Raw genomic sequence first — 17,888 nt, forward strand, 5'->3', positions numbered from 1 at the left:
TTTTCAATGTAGGGTAAACTCGGGTAAGATGGCCATAGTTTTTTAAAATGCAAAAAACATACTTTTATTTTTGTTATTTTTTAATAGTGTTTGGCATATTTTCTTCCTTGAAGCTTAAATTACGTAATATTATCGAAATTAAAAGGAATATATTTAATAGAAATTTTATATTATCAAAATAGTACAACGTAAGCATTGGCCATTTTACTCAACTTTTAAGGAAAAGATGACCATAGTGACGGAAAGATGGCTATAATATTTATAAAAAAAATAGTGAAAACAAAAATAAAAATTATAGGTCATATAACAATTTACATATCTTTATAATGTGTCTAACGTCGATTACGATAGCTTAACTGCAATTTACTCGACGTTATAACAGTTTTTAGTGGACAAATGAAAAACTTTGCAGGTAGTCAAAAGTAAAAAAATATGATATAAGATTCACAATATCGTTATTTTGAGTAATGTATGCATATAATCTACCATAAATATCGATTATCTTTGATAATGACTAAAAAAGCGTGTAGCGATTATTGAAACAATTACAGCCTATGGCCATCTTTACCCTACATACCCTAAATTTAGAAATACAATCGCAATCTAAATTGCGACTATTGCTTCCGCATCATTGTTTATCTTTGCAGATTAGCAAAGAAGAGTGCGTTATCGATTTTAGAATATTAAAGAAAATCCTCGATGTCTAAAGAGTTAGAAAAATCATTTCTTAAAGAGATAGATCGGCCGATCGATCGACAAGGCGCGGAAAACATAACGCGCGAAATCTACGCAGAACAGGAACATAGGCGCAGAACGGTGACCTCCGTTTGCGAGGAATAGACAAAGGATAGAAGAGAGAGAGAGTGAGAGAGAGAGAGGGGGGGGCAGATAACGACGAAGACGCACGAATGAGATGGGAGCGAGAAGACGCTATAGAGTCATCAGAGAGGAGCCGTTCGCCGACACCCGTCGACGCTCGGCGTCGCTCGTGCGATTCCGTCGCAACGAGGCGGGGTTTAGGCGGGGTCGATACGAGGCGCCTTCTCTTTCCGTACAGTGTCGTCGTTCTCTTAATCGTGTGGATGTCGAAACACATCGCGGCAAAACTATCGCCCGCCGTTCGCCGTTCGGCGCAACCGCCGTCACATTTGCAATCATTTCTCTTTCTTTCTCTCTCTTCCTTTTTTTTTTCCTCTTTATTTTTCCATTCAAAATAATCATCTGTTTTCGTAATATTCGTGCTCTTACGAGCAGCAAGCCAGTCGGAGCAACGACAATATAACGGTCTCGCGAAAGTCGCGCGCGTTGAAAGGTAGAGAGCAGAGGGTGGGAGGGGCAGGCGGGGTGGGAAACGCGGAGAGAGTGCGCGCGCGCGCGCGCGCTCGCCCTTCGGTTCGACTCGCGCCGGTCGATCGACGGTGGGTGACTAGAGGACGAGGACAACCGACTGACTAGCGAAAAGGAACGTGGGCTGGCGTGGTCGCGACGGTGATCGGAGCGAGACGAAAACCCGCGTCGATCGCGCGGTGACAGTCGACGCGATGACGACGACGACAATAACGACGACGACAACGACGACGACAACAACGACGACGACGACGACGCCGACGACGACGACAACGACGACGATGATTCGTACGCACGTACACATGACCGTCGCGTCGTTGGCCATGACGGCCAACGCGGGGACGTGATGCTACGTGGCCGCTATCGCCGCGCGTTCGTCCACCTGTCCGGAGTCGTCGGAGTAGACTCGACGATTCGCGCCCGCGCTTGCCGCGAACGTAGAGAGGAGCAACAACGACGCCGACGAGGAGCGACGATTACCAAGTGTGACGAGCGCTATCGGACGCCTCGGGGCCAGGGCGCCGTTGCACACCGACGGACCAAGCGGCGTTGCCGTCTCTTCGCCGCGGCCGCGATCGCGGCCACCGTTGCTGCTGCTACCGCCACCGTCGTCGCCGCCACCGCCGCCGCCGCCGCCGCCGCCGCCGCCGCCGCCGCCGCCGCCGCCGCCGCCGCCGCCGCTACCGCCGCCGCTACCGCCGCCGCCGCCGCCGCCGCCGCCACCGCTGCCATCGCCGTCGCATCGTCGTTGCCACGTCCACCGCTACGTTCCACTGTCGGGAACGACGACGACGACGACGACGACGATCTCCTCGGACACGTTGGTAAGCTTCTTTGCTGCTATTATGCATGTTGACTCTCCTTTCTTTCTCTCTTTTTCTCTCTCTCTCTCTCTCTCTCTCTCTCTCTCTCTTTCTCTCTCTCTGTCTATAGAATAGCTGCGCGTGAATCGGTGTGACATTGGAGCGCGGCTCCAATTCGGTATGTATAACGCTGACAGTGCTATGGTGTATACTCCCGTAGCGGAGCTCTGTAAAGCGCCGCTTTGTAACGGTAGTAGGGGGACCATGGTAGAGTCCGAATATAAAAGGCATGGTCTCCCACCTGAGAGGGCACGTTCGCGACCTCGGGCCTGAGACGTCACTTTTGAAATCTTTACGGAGTGATAACGCGTCTTTTGAGTGCGTGTGCTTTAGTCGATTGAATTCACGGTGTTTTTATAGTAAAAAAAAAAAAAAAATATATATATATATATATATATATACGATACGATAGTGTAGTATACTTTTTAGTACGGAAGATAGTGCAGGTGCAATATATATCTTCTTCTATGTAGTTATCGCGAGTGATAATTTACCTATATCGTATTGCAATGGTATGACGCAGCACGACTGATATATGAATAAAAAAAGAATGGTATATTTAATTGATATTTCGTTTGCATTTCTCTAACAATAGAAATACATATTAAAACGCAATTGCCGGCGCGTGACAATGTAAACAAACTATTTTTATTCTGTAAAAATGCACGTGAAAGTAAAAATATACTATAGACGGATAGCCATTTAATGTCCGAGATATGTAGTATTTATCGTATTTTGTTTCGCTCAATGTCCGCTTATTAACTCGACTAAAAAAAAAAGTTGAATTTTAGAGTACACACACATACACGCACACACACATCAAAGTGTCACGTGTTTAATGTTGTTATGTATTCTGCGCGCGCGCTTTCTTGTTATATTACTGTGAGTAAAAATTAAAAATATATTACACCCTACACATTAAACAAATATTTTAACATGTTGCAATATTACAAAATTAGAAACTTTCATTTAATTAGAAAGACGTTATCTTTTACAAAGTATATTACTAAATCTCTTACATTTCCAGTTTATTGTGCATTTTGAGTCGCAATATATATTATCTATTAAATGTTATATATATTATTTACTAAATATAAAATATAATAACGATCTTGCATACTTCCGTACAGGACGATCAAAATATTTATAAATGTTCTTCTCAATATTAATAAAAAAAAATTGAAAAGAAACTTTTTAATATATTTTCTACAAATTTGCTTTATCTAAAGTTTAAAATTTGATAATACGTATAATGCAGAAAAGATAATTTACATTTTTTCGCTTTTAACATTATACATGTAATAAATATGTAACTTGCGCGCTACTTTTTTCTTTATCATGTAATTTTTTATTTGCTTTTCCAATTATGTAACAACGTTTGATCCATTTTCAAAGATACACATACAAATATGCATTTTGCATATTTCTTTTCTTATCGATCATCACATTTTTTCAAAAAGGTTTTGAAATCTATGAAACCTCGGTATACATACATACACAATACATACATCTCTCAAGAATTTTATTCTGGTATGGAATCGTTTATGTCAACATAAATTTTATATGCAATCGGATTCGCGACTCCCTCATAACAGTTGATAATGCCAGATAAATTTGGAATATTGCTCATTCATAACTCTGATAATATTAAAAATGATTAAATGTAAATGATAGATAATTGCCAGAAGTTGCATCATATTGTAGAATATTACTTTGCATTCAAAAAACGTTTTGTAAAATGGCAAAAATGACTAAAAATTAATATAATACAATTAAATCTATATACTACGCTTAATTGTTTAATTTATGCATATTATATAATATCTTTAGAAAAATATGATAAACTTGGAATTGTCAGACATTTTTTTAAACTTGGAGAAATCAGGAAATTTCATAGAATTTAAAAATTTCTGATAATTTTGCTGTTTTATTGTAAATTATAAATAGATATGTACACATCTACTTGTACATTTAATGTCTTAACAAAATATTTAATATGCAGTGCATATTCTTTATTTTAATTTTTATTGATAAAAAATGAAAATATTATATGAGTTAACAATTTTTATCTTAACAAAAGCTTCAGTTTTTTTTCTGTAAATCTAACCCTGGAAACTTGTGAGTGGCTTTGTATTTTTTTTCGTACGAGTGAAAAGTATTAGAAAACGTGTACAATGAAAAAATTTATTTTTTTTTTTTTTTTTTAGAAAATTGCACCAAAAATATCTTTAAGATATTCTCTTTGCTTAAAATTTTGGACAAAAAATACCTGGAAAATCAAGGAATTTTCATTACAAGGTTTGAGTAGACCCTCTGATAAAAACTAAAGTCTATATCACTTATTGAATTAAACATTGCGATGTATATTTCCGTTTTCGTAACGATATGAAAAAAACGTCGATTTTACACATTTTTTTACATTGAAATCGGTATTTGCTGTCCTTGCATATCTCTTTCGACCGACGTTCGGAGAAGGGAGGAACGCAACGCGTTATTCGAAGGAATCGTTCCTTTTCGGTCTTTCGATAGACAGAAGTCTTGGGATCGATCCGAATTCGTCTGACCTCGCGAGTTTGTTTATCCGACGCGAGCGATGACACGTGACTCGATTTCCGACGAGTCACGGCATGCAAGGAACGTTTTCTGGACTTGGCGCCCGTATACGTCCTCTCTTTCCCTCTCGCTCTCTCACGGAAATAGAGGGGGGAACGAAGAGGCCGTACCCCCTCTCCTCGCACGTTCGGCCTTGATGGATCATTCACAGGCCAGAATCGCTTTCGCAGGGATTCGTATGCCTGTTGCAACGTTATATCGTGGACACAGGTGGTGGTCGACTTTCTTTTTCACAAGTTCATTAAGATCTTTCACTCATTCGGCAAAATGTTTCGTTATTCCATTGAAACTTTTCCAAAAATTCGATACAGTTGCGAACAATGGTTTCCGAACCATATATATTTTTTCAGGCCTGCGTAAAAGGAAAATACGAAAAATATTTAGATTATCAAGACCGATTTTTAACTTTTTTTTTTTAATAACCATAGCGCCAAGAGAAGGACAATGTACTTTAGAATAATTAGTTAAATAATTTGAATCAATTATATACTTGCATAATTCTTCTTCGTTTAATTATAGAATAGATGCAAATTATATTGTTGTCTACATCATTTAATCATCTAATATAATTATTTAATGGTATGCAAGTGACTATACAAATAAGATGTTTACATTTTATGTATATAATATAGTTTCTGCATTTCTTTATAAGAAAGAGAGAACTCGATTATAATGTGTTGAGAATGTCTTTTTTGTTTTTTTATTCATTTTTTAATATCGTTTTTATAAAATTTCGAAAAATACTAAAACTATTATTTGTTTGTTAATAATTACCTTACTAGTTTTGTTATTAATGATCGCGTTAAAAATCAGTTTTTAATATTCGTTTTTATAATTTTTTTTTCACGCTAATTTGCTGCTCTTTCTTTCAACTGTGATAAAACTTACAAATACATTCGTGCATGTAATTTTTACAAGACTTAAATGAAAAAAAAAAAAAACAGTAGACTATGGAAACTATGAATCGGGTCAAACACCTGTGATAAATTATGCCGAGAAAAAAAATACCGGTTATGTGACTACTGCTTTTCGTTATCGCTTTTACATTCTCCTTTGTACGTAACAACCTTTAGCTATTCTTGTCGCCGATGTCGAGTAGGTGAACAAGAGAGAGAGAGATAGAGAAAGAAGAAGAAGAGGGACGAAGATCGCAAGAACAAAACATGACACACACGCGCTTATACCTGACAGAGTCGTCCGGACATGTGTTATACCGGCGCACGAAAGTATCGCGTCGGCTCTTGCGGAGAGAGAAAGAGAGAGAAAGAGAGGGAGAGAGAGAAAGAGAGAGAGAGAGAAACCATCCCCTTTAAGAGATAGACCTTAAAGTCTTGGCCACGCCGGCACACGAATTTCTCCCGGGATCTCCCCCCCCCCGGGGAGACACAGACAAATATCCACGCGCACACACACACACACACACACACACACACACACACACACACACACACTCGTCCTCGCATACGTACGTACGTCGACATTGCGCACCGATGCGCATGGAAATCGTGCGCTGGGTGCATCGGTCTCTCGAACACAAGACAAACGCGCGCCGGCGCGGAGCGTCGCTGCGAGGGATTATCGCACCGCGATCGCGTGTGTGCAATGCACGCGTTGCGCGGATGCACGAGCGGCGGCTCGCACTACTGATTACGCTCTACGTCTTATCGTGTCGCCGCGTCGGCGAGACGCGCATCGTGAGAGTATCGCACACCGTATTTAGATGGACTCTCTCTCCCTCTCTCTCTTTCTTTCTCTCTCTCTCTCTCTCTCTCTCTCTCTCTCTCTCTCTCTCTCTCTCTCTCTCTCTGTGTTAGAATATCTCGCAATTGAGGTTTACTTCCGGTTGTAGAGCCTGTCTCGAGACACATTTCCAGTCGTCGAATTTTGTAAGTTGTTTTTCATTTAATTTTTAATTTTGATCTCAATTATAAATGAGGGAAAGTTTTTCAGATAAAAGTAAAATAAGTATTTAAAATATTAACCTTTCTTCCGTACTGGTGAGTTATTTTTGTCTGTGATTAAGTAAATTATTTTTCAAATTTATTATTTTCATCTTTATTTAAATTGTTCAAAGAAGGTATATACATTTTTTCAGATTTTTTAAAACACTTTTACATATTAATAAACTTATCGAAAATACGCTGACCCACCTGTACAGTTAGAAGGTGCCAAAAATAACAATACGGAGTAAGGGTTAAAGAAATACAAAAATATAAAGTATAAGTAGAAAATATATAAATATCAAATTTGATTATTAAAAAAAATACATGTATTTACTATTTTTTTATTCTCTCTATTTTATTAGAAAATTGAAAATATTCCGGGTTTATACATATACTTTTCCAGTCATAAAATCTTTCTCGAGACACATTTCCAGTCGTCAAGTTTTGTAAATTATTTTTCATTTAATTTTTAACTTTTATCTAAATTATAAATAAGAGAAAGTTTTTCAGACAAAAGTAAAATAATTATTAAAAATATTAAAGAAATATAAAATAAGTAGAAAATATAAAAAGCAGTAAATATATGTATTTACTATTTTTTTATTCTCTCTATTTTATTGGAAAATTAAAGAAATTATTCCGGGTTTATATACTTCTCCAGTCATAAAGTCTTTCTCGAGACACATTTCCAGTCGTCAAGTTTTGTAAGTTGTTTTTCATCTAATTTCTAATTTTTATCTAAATCATAAATATAATATTTACTATTTTTTTATTCTCTTTATTTTATCGGAAAATTGAAAAGATTATCTAAAGTGTTTGTTCTACAAAAGTTTTTTTTGCAAAACTTGATTTATATAAAGTGGAAAATTTTAGATGTAGAAAATGAAAACTGTAGAATAAAAAGATATAAGAATGTAAGAAAATACAATGATCCAATAATATCCAAAAGATTGTCACTTATTATTAAATTGAAGAAAACGAGCCAATTTTTATGCGTTTTCTATTCATTTTATTTGCTTGAAACATATAAAATGATCATGTATATATATTAGTTTCTGTTCGGAAATAAGTCAATTTATTTTCAGATAAAAAATTTAATTAGAAAATAATATTTGTTGTTCATATATCGCGTCAATCTTACATTACATCATTAGCTAAACTGAAAGTAATATATTTTCTTCGATGAAATGAAACAGAATCGAAAGCTGAAGAGTAATTATCGAACGTATGTTAATATCTATGTATGCCAGTTGTATCGTGATGGATGATTAACAATCAATTGGCACATGTGTTTCAGCACTGACTATCAATATGGAGGCAAAGGAAAGGGAGAAGCCGCTAGTCAAAGACTTGAATGAACATATCGTGTGTCCTCTGTGCAGAGGATATCTTATAGACGCTACGACTCTCGTGGAATGCCTTCATTCCTGTTAGTATTTTGTATACACAGCCTATCATATATTATCATTAACCGTCGAGTGTTATAAGAAATATAGTAGCTCGTTAAAGATATAATTTGTATTTTTAAGATACGAAAGGAATATTTCTCTATCTAAAGATGATATAGAAATATTTTTTTCTCTTTTTATCTCTTCTCTCCATCTTCTTTTTTCTCTCTCGAAATCTTTTTTTTTTTTTAATTGAAAGATCACGTACATAATATATTTTTTATATATTTGCTTTTTATGTATTTTTAAAAATAATAATTTGTTATTAATTAAATATTTTATGCAATAATAAATCATTCATTATAAGAAAGATTAAAGCGAGATAATTCTTATAATTTTAAGGAATGTATACAAAAAATATATATGCATACATTCTTTAAAATTGTAAGAATTTATTTTAAAATGAAATTATATTCTTTTATGTGATTTTTCCTCAAGTGGGTGATTTATTTCATAATTTATTATCGCGTAAAATATTTGTATTCGATAACAAATAATCGTTTAAAAGAAATTGTCGCTCGAATCGATCCTATATACATATATTTCGGTTCACGCCGTGCTTCATCCCTCCTTCACGCGCGAATGCGAAACGTCAGTTTGCAGAGGTTGCATCGTTCGACGTCTGAGTAGCGGCGCCCGCGCGTGTCCCGTGTGCAACGTCGCGGCCTCGCCGCCGCTTCTGCCGGACACGCGGCTCCAACGGCTCGTGTATCTCGCGGTACCCGGTCTCTTCCGATCGGAGCTTGAGCGCCGACGTCATTTCCGTCTGGTCAATCCGCAATGTCCGCCCTTGGCGTCGCCCGTGGGCGCTCTCGATCTCACCCTGGAGGACTTGGTTAGCTTGAGTCTGAGAGAGCTGACGAAGGAGGACGTGGAGGACGAGACGAAGGAGAACGCTCCCGACTCGTCGAAGAACGACGAAGTCCCTTCGGGAATATCGACGCGATATCTCAAGTGCCCGGCTGCTGTGACGGTGCGTCATCTGGTGAGGCTGTTAATGCTAAAGAGAGGATGGGAAGAGGCTAATGCGAGCGTTAACAGCGTCAATAACAGGATAGAGATTATGTATCAGCACCCTGATGACGAGAATATGCGCCCGCTTGATCCGTCTTGGACGCTTTTGGATCTCGCTTGCATATTTCAATGGGAGAGGGTGAGTTTAACGATTCAATTTCATGTACGATGGGTGATCAATCCGTTTACAGATTCTAATTGCAGCCTAAATCTATATTAACTTTTAAATATTCACGTCAAATTGATTTTTCTTTCACGCGTTTGTAATTTTTATTTTTTTTATTTTTTTTTTATAGAAAAAGAAATTATTTTTTGTTTGTTTATTGCGCCTTTAGTATTATATTAGTTTCTATCTATTAAAGCGTTGCATTTCGTGCGATTGCTATTGTGTACATTTTAATGGAAACATTTCGATATTTCATAATTGATTTATCATCTATGATGATATGAAAACACTCATTTGAACAGATTTTTTTCTCGGAGAAACTTATGATACGATAAAATAGAAAAACTTCAAGTCAAGTAACAACGGCTGTGAATTCATGAAGAAAATTTTACTGTGCAAATTACATAAAAAATATTCATTAATTTTTACAATATTTATTCTAAAGCTATATAACAAGATATTTATTACTGTACAATTATAAATTATGCATATGTTTTGTAATTTGTTGACTATTATACATTTGTTTGGCAAAATATTTTAATAATTATATTTTTTTAAACGTAATACATACGTATTATAATATTGAATAAAAATATTGCGTAATTTTTTTTACATGTTAGTATTTTCCATGATGACAAAAAAATATATTAGAATTTTTATTATAATATTTTCTCCGTGCAGATCATTTTTATTATATTTGCATGATTTATTTCGTCAAAGAAACAGCTGTTGTACTTGACATTTACTCGTAATATTGATCTGACAAAAGACTAACAATTATCTGCGTAAAATCAACCAGAAGAGTGCACGATCTAGCGGGATCTTTTTGCCTTTATAAATTTTAGCATTCTTTACTGTAACTCTCCAAAGATCATTCAAAGTTTTATATTTAATCTCAAATTTTGTGTATTTAATTAATCTGTCTGAATGTGGCATCAATGCTTGAAGTACTCGTATTTACTGGCTTTAATACATTATTTATCATTACATGAATACATTATTTATCATTCAATCTTTTAAAGAATTTTTCTAAAAAAAAATTTCTTTTTAATCTTTACTTATTTTTAAAAAATTGCTACTTTTGATATTTTCTAACAATATCTTTCATAAACGTTGTCATAATTTTCATAGATTTTAAACGAAAAAAATGTATTGAAGATACTGCCAGAAATCTGCACGGTAAAACTAGACCTGAAACCTTAAATCAACAGAATAAACTGGTTTTTTCACTCTAGGGGATTCATTTCAAAATGTTATACACTTCCACAAAAGAATTTCGCATTCCTAAAAGAAAATTACGATACATTTTTCTAGCAATTTTGTAGAAAATTTTTTCTAATGACTCAGTTTTGTAAAATTATCGTTTTTATTCTTAAATATATTCTTAAATAGACAATTCTATGTATAAAAAGAAAAATATTTAGGCTTTTGGAAATTTTTAATTACTTTTTCAATGTCACTTTCTCTTAATAATTTAGGAAAAGTATTATTTCTTTAATCTAATCTTTACATTTACATTAACATTTTTATATTTATTTATATTTATATTTTATCATATATTTATATATTTTTATTATATATTCTTTATATTTATATTTTTTTAAGTATTATTTCTTTAATCTAATCTTTACATTTACATTAACATTTTTATATTTACTTATATTTATATTTTATCATATATTTATATATTTTTATTATATATTCTTTATATTTATATTTTTTTAATATCTTCTATTTATATTTTACATTTTTGTATTTATTTAATTATTTTGTACTTATATTTTTAATATTTATTTTATTTTTGACTGAAAAACTTTCGCTCATGGAGATAAATATAAAGAAATGCAAATCTAATAATATAAATAATATTAATAATAATAATAATAATCAAATAAATGTTTACACAATATTTTTAAAAAAATTAGATTTGTAAGTGCAGCATTTTTTAGTGTTATATAGAAGAATGCAAGGTGTTTTAAGATATTTTTTTTTCTCTTCAAAAAATATTCTTTCCTCTAGAAAGCTGGCTTTACAGAATGTGAAGGGCATTCATAAAGATTTAATTATCTCAAGTTTGAAAACTTGCCTATGAAAAGAATTATAAGCGAGTCGTATGTTTGCTAAACTCTAGCCTGACTGGCCGGCAGTGTCAGTGAAAAGGCTTTATGAATGGCGGCGCGATGGCTCATCTGTTGCAGGAAACGCCGATGAAGCTGTTCTACCGGGTATTACGAAAAGAAGAAGCGGTGAAAAGTTCGACGTTAAAACCTCTCTCGTCGTGCAAGGACGATGCGACGAAAGACGGCCCGGCGGCGATCGAGAACATGCAACGACCGCCGACCCCGCCACCCAGTCCCAAACTCAGTCGCGAACCGGAAGCGGAAGTCCGCGCCGTGGAGCCCCCTCGCGTTCTCGAGACCAATGTCGATGTTCGTGACAAGGAGACGAAAACGAAAAAGCCCCGTTGCGAGGTGACGCCTGTCATGCGTGCTCCCGATCCCCCAACCGGCGGACTCGCGGCGAGCAATCATCATCAAACGTCGGAGAGCGCGAAGAGCAAGGATCTGACGAGACTGGAACACCGGAAGCGGCGCAAGCGACGAAACAAGCGGGTGATCGCGGAAATTACCACAACACCGCGCGAGGATCTGCTTAAGCTCAAGGTCCGTCTGACACCGTGTCCCCCGAGGATCACCTCTGGCACTGCAACAGGTGGCGGAACTGGGGGTGTCGGCGCAGGTAGTCCAACGAAGGAGAAGTTGCTGCAAATGCGAGCGGTCAGACGCGAGAAGATCAAAGCGATCGGTCAACAACGATCGAAGGCGAGCTCGCTGGCGCGAGAGGAAGTTGGACCCAAAGAGTGCGCAGCTATAGAGACGGAAGAAACGATCGAGGACATCATCGACAGCATTCCCGACGAGGTCGTTCGTATTGCACAGAATATCAGCAACCAAAACGAAGACGTCGCAGCGGACAGGATGACTGGCAAAAAGGAAGCCGAACCATCGATTAATACATCAGAGAATAACGTTGAGCCGGAGAAACCGAAGAAGGACGAAGAGATTCTTCGGCGATTAGGTTTGGTGGCCATCAACGAGGCCAACGGCAACAAGACGGCGAAGCAACGCGCCCAGAGCAGTGCCGACAAGACGGATAGTCTGGACCGGGAAAAACTGGAGAAGCAGTTGCGCGAGAGCAAAGCGAACCGCGTGCGAAGCCTGTTGGCGGAGAAGCAGATGCGGGACGCGCTCAAGAGCATCATGTCCAAGACAAAGGAGGAACGGGCGTCATCCAACATCAGCGCGCCGTCATCCGCCCCCATCTCCGTATCCGCGCCCAAGAAAAAGGAACCGCCGCCGTTGGCGCCTCTGCGCGTCGCGAAACCGTCCGGTTTCGCCGCGACCAGCGGTGGGTTGGTGGTGTCCAATACCACGTCCAAGTACGAGACGCCCTTGGATCTCAGTAGCGGCGGCACCGCCGACAACGATAACGTCCTTGATCTGTCTTCTACGTTGCCCGGTGGCGGGCAGCCGGCTACCTTTTCATCTTCCTCGTCTCCTTCCTCCTCGTCCTCCTCCTCGTCCTCCTCACCCTCATCCTGCTCGATGCCGTCGTTATCCTCGTCGTTGCCGTCATCGAGGCCGCCGGCGCGACCAGCGATCGGTGGCGCCAACAGCTTCCTTCGCAAATCCAAGGAACTGGATCAGCAGCGTGGCCGGGGACAGCAAGAGTCGAATCTGAGGACCCTCTCGGACGTCGCGGTCTCTCGTCTGAGCGGTTGCCTGACCGACAAGAACTCGGCGACGGAGCCGCTCGCGCTGGCTTCTGCCAACCTGCACGCCACCCCCAGCAAGGTCGCCCTGCGCATACCCCAGCTACATCAACGCATCCCCGGCTTCAACATGAAGATCAAGCCCAATCTCGGCGTCCGGCATATCCCGAATCCCCAGGCAGTCGTGGCCTCCCAATATCGTAATCAGAGGGCCAGTTACTTCAACGCCGTCTCTCAGCAGCCGCCGTTGTAAATCTATGTGTCTCTTAATCCTTTAATCTCTTAATCTATCCCTTCTCTCTTCCACTCCTCCTTCATCTTTTTTTTTTTTTTTTTTTTTTATTTCCGTCGTTAAATTCTGATGCGAGTTTTACACAACCAAAATCCAAAGGCTACATGTTACTCCTATGTTTTTTTCTCCGACGACTCGCTCGCTCATGACACGTAATCAGATTGATTCGGAAAGACGATTTCATTGCAGTGGTACGCCGATATGACTTCCCATTCATGAAATTGCTCGTTCGAATAAATGATACTTGGAATATCAGACACTGTAAGAAATAGCACGACAGTCGGGACATTGATACTCGTAAGTATTATCTTTATTGGGGTAAACACTCTTTTAATATACATGTCTAACAAATTATCTAACTATCTCCCATCTAATGCTGAGTTCAGCTGAAAAACAAGTGTTCGCAGTTGCAAGATATCCCCCGATAAACTTTACGTATAAAATCTTGAATTTAAAATCAAATTTCTTCTATATAAAAAAAAAAAAAAAAAAAAAAAAAAAAAAAACATACGTGCTCAAGTATAATAGTTTTTAAATTATATAAGCGATTGAAAATGGACCAACTTTTTGCGAGCTAAGCTTTGCAACGTGAGTAGGTAATAAAATTGTTCCTTGATTAATTACAAGTGAGTGTCTTACTTTAATAAAGTTTTTAAGATCGTTGAGATTGCTGGCGAAAAATCGAAAGCTCTTAAAATTTTTCGAAAAATTCATAGGTAAATCGCGGAACAATTTGCACTGGTTATAAATCGTATGTTCCTAAAAAATATATATATATAAATATCGAAACTTGAGGGAAATGATTCTCGAGCAGTCACGAGATTCATAGGGAGTATTTATAGCTATGTGTATATTGCGAACATGTCAATATTCGATATACTAGTTGAAATTTTTCTGAGATTCTGCTATTTCGACGAAAATCAAAGGGATGAGAATACGATAGAGTTATGAATTGAAACAACCGTCGTCTTTTACTCTCGTATCCACGCTAGGGGTGAGTATAGAAGAAGCTTTGTAAGTATAATATATATACATACATATACATATAGAAACGCACAATCGTCTGTACTTTCGATCTGATTACGCCGTTGTTTTTTGAGGAGGGGAAAGAAAACTTGACCGATTATTGGTCGGATTATTGTTACCCCTAGATGTCAAAACTGTGTATGACTGTAATAATATATGCTTGACCTGCGTCGCGGGTCTATACTCTTACTATGGTTACCATCGATCTGACAAACGAAAACTCTCGCGAGGAAAATCCGTAAATCTCGTCGTATCCGATATTTGAACGGTGGACGAATTAGCATGTACATATAAAATAACAGGTAATTTTATATATACAAAGTGTCCGGTAATAATCGCCCCACCTCTCTAGGGCTGATAGAGCAAGTCAAACTGAACATAAAAGTCCTCTACCATTTTGCGATTTGCGCAATAATTATTAAAATATTAATTAATACATTTAATATTGTTCGCTGAGCGTTTTTAATTAATAGTTTAATAATTATTGCGAAAATCGCAAAATGGTAGAGGACTTTTCTATTCGGTTTGACTTACTCTATCTGAAAGGTCGCGCGATTATTACCGGACACCCTGTATACATAAAATTATCCGTTATTCCTGCGGTAGGACTGTGCGAGTACTCCGAGTTTGCGAGAAGCGAGCAAGGAGTCTGATTCACGTGTAAGTAGTCAAAGATTTTTGTGCGATTATATATAGTAAGTTTATTATTTATTTTATCAAGTAGATAATTCCCCCGAAGCGATCGTGATTAATGAGCCGAGCCGATGTCTCGAATTTTCGTTGTAAATATTTCAATTATTAATACACTTTACATCTTGTATAATTTACATTCAAATATCTTCGTTTTATCATAGAAAAGGATACATTTCAGTTGATGGAAAAAGTTCCTTGCGATTTTATCTATTATTACATATATTTACAATTGTTGAATTATATTTGAGTTACTTGTTTGTTTGTTGATTTAATTGTGTGCGTGTAGAATATTTGTTTTTTGTTTTGTTGAAAACATTCGAGATATTTAGAAATAGCTACATATGATACTCGTATCATAATTGATGAATAATTTCAATTAATCTTGGGTTTACACAAGATTCCAAAGATGCGTAAGTATTAAGTAACGTAACGAAATCCGATTGTATTGTACAGGAGGACGATTACGTCCTTATTTTCGTATATGTTACGTCGATATTATTCTCAGGAGATCCAAGTATCCGAGGCGAGAAGCGAGAGTGCGTTTTTCTCGAGTGTTCGCACGGGCCTATTATATGTCGGGCGATATTTCTCCTTCTCTCTCTCTTTCTCTCTCTCTCTCTCTCTCTTTCTCTCTTTTTCTGAACCTACAATTAGCGAAATATACCTACATGTAATAATTTGTAGAGATGCCAAAGAGAACGCCAGAGAACGTGTGTGCAATGTATTAGTGCAATTTAATTAACGTGTAACGTAACGTAACCGTATAATCGATCTATCGCTCGGCGGATTAAAAATCGTCGAGTTATAAAAGGTAGGTAGATAGGTAGATAATCGGACAACACATACAAATTGCGTGATTTGTGATTCCCCGATGGGACTCTGTAGCGTATATTAGTCGTAGAGGGAGACAAGATGTTTTTGTAACGGCACACTTTTGTGGAATTTATAAAAAAAAAAAAGAAATGTCGCGAGAGATTTCTCTAAAGCGCACGAGTGTCGCTCAAAGTTTAATTTGCGCGACGATGACCAAAAACAAAAAAAGCGGTAACGTCTTTTGACTGACAAGCGTTTAGGCTTTTTTTACTGACCTGACAAATCGAACCGAAAAGATGAAACGTGCACACATTTGAAAAAATAACATTTTGTTTAATTCCTTCAAAAATTCCAGCGATATACGTTTTTTATCTTTTCTATTAAAATAATTCATAGTATGCGTTTATACATGATATAGAAAGAAAGTTCTCTTGTATTATTAATATTTCTTTGAATATTGAGTTAGAAATGAATATAGCAAAACTAAGTTTTAAAAAATAAAAAAAATCTGAGAAATTTACTCGAGTGAATCTATATTTGTGAGAAATTTCTTTATCAAGTTTTTTTATAAACTTGAAAACGAATATTTTTTTGCTTTCTATCTCCTTATTCACATAACGGAATGTCGAGTATTTTAATAAACAATAAATATCAGTATCTTTTGAGTAAATAATCATTATATTACAGAAAGAAATCACTAGGTCATGAAATACTCTCTCTGGAATAGAAAATCTCGTAAAAAAATTTCAAGAAAAAACGACCAATTGCAAAATATATATGTCATCGGATGGCAAATAGCGTAAATTCTTCATAAATTTATCCACAATTTATTACAATATAAAGTTATGGTTTGACGTTTGGGAGATTGATTGAATAAATATCAAAAAATTTCTGGTACGCAAACGATCGCTACATTTTAAGGTGCGAGCCGCAGCGAATAATAAAACGGAAGAGCATTCGTAAAACCGTTGCTTCCTTCCACGTGCTTGCGATATAAGATACAGTCGATGTAATCGCTTTGCTATTTCGTGCATTGGAATTCATACGTAGCGAAATCGCATACGCGCGACGGACTACAATTATTTACGATTTGAAAATAAAAATGCGTATTCGATAATAAATTGTTCGAAGTGGTCTTAAATTTCCTTGAACGGTTGCTTCCTTGAGCGCTCATGTTGTAATTTTTAAGCCCTTTTATATACGAAGATAATGACGAAAAGATGAAGGATAATTTACAAACACATTGATATGATATATCTTAAAGAATTCATAGATAAAGTCGGCATTTTTATATTTGCGCGTAAAGAATTCTCCAAGCTACTAGAAAATTGCTTTAATAATAAAATATAATATACTTTAATAGAAATATAATATATATGTTGTGATTATATTTGCACGAAATCTTACAACGGATACTCTTTCTCGTACTTGCATCATTCCTATCGTGCCAAAACTATATTGTGTACGTGAAAATTTGAAAAGTATGCTTTTTTTTGTCTAGTTTTACCGAATTTGGATATAAATAAATTTTTTATTTTTCAAGTTTTTAGTTTCTCTCATAGTGATGAACAAAATTTCTAAAGAAAAAGCATCATACATATATGTACTATTTCGTTTCTGGTTTTATTATATTTTAGTTAAAAATTTATGGAATGAAATTTTATATCCGTTCACATTTATTAGATGTCACACACATAGAACTATATCGCAAATTTAATAATATTCACATTTTTAAGTAAATAACCTTTTTATAAAGCGGATAAAAATTGAGATTTGAAACGTATTTCTTCAAAATAAAACGTATATAATTAATTTGTTAATAATAAGCAGCAAAAAGATTTAAATGCCAAATAACGTAAATCAGAATAGTCACTTGGTGTTTATTTATGTATTTTTAC

At 36.6% G+C, this 17,888-nt stretch overlaps 1 protein-coding gene across 4 annotated transcripts; it reads left to right on the plus strand.

Annotated features, from left to right (window-relative positions):
• The first annotated feature begins 2,034 nt into the window (after nt 1–2,034).
• LOC140676053 (uncharacterized) lies at nt 2,035–16,524 on the plus strand. Of its 4 annotated transcripts, none has more exons than XM_072910694.1 (5): nt 2,058–2,171; nt 6,673–6,709; nt 8,064–8,195; nt 8,811–9,367; nt 11,593–16,524. In XM_072910694.1, exons 3-5 carry the CDS (start codon nt 8,078–8,080, stop codon nt 13,417–13,419), a joined length of 2,502 nt encoding a protein of 833 aa, XP_072766795.1. In that variant the 5' UTR covers nt 2,058–2,171; nt 6,673–6,709; nt 8,064–8,077; the 3' UTR covers nt 13,420–16,524. The 4 variants fall into 4 exon arrangements, with proteins under 4 accessions (XP_072766797.1, XP_072766795.1, XP_072766794.1 ...); XM_072910693.1 differs by lacking the exon at nt 2,058–2,171 and adding an exon at nt 2,271–2,763; XM_072910696.1 differs by lacking the exon at nt 6,673–6,709 and having other exon boundaries at nt 2,035–2,171.
• Nucleotides 16,525–17,888: the final 1,364 nt, after the last annotated feature.

Source organism: Anoplolepis gracilipes, chromosome 2 (genome assembly GCF_047496725.1).
Source record: "Anoplolepis gracilipes chromosome 2, ASM4749672v1, whole genome shotgun sequence".
Taxonomy (NCBI): Eukaryota; Metazoa; Arthropoda; class Insecta; order Hymenoptera; family Formicidae; genus Anoplolepis; species Anoplolepis gracilipes.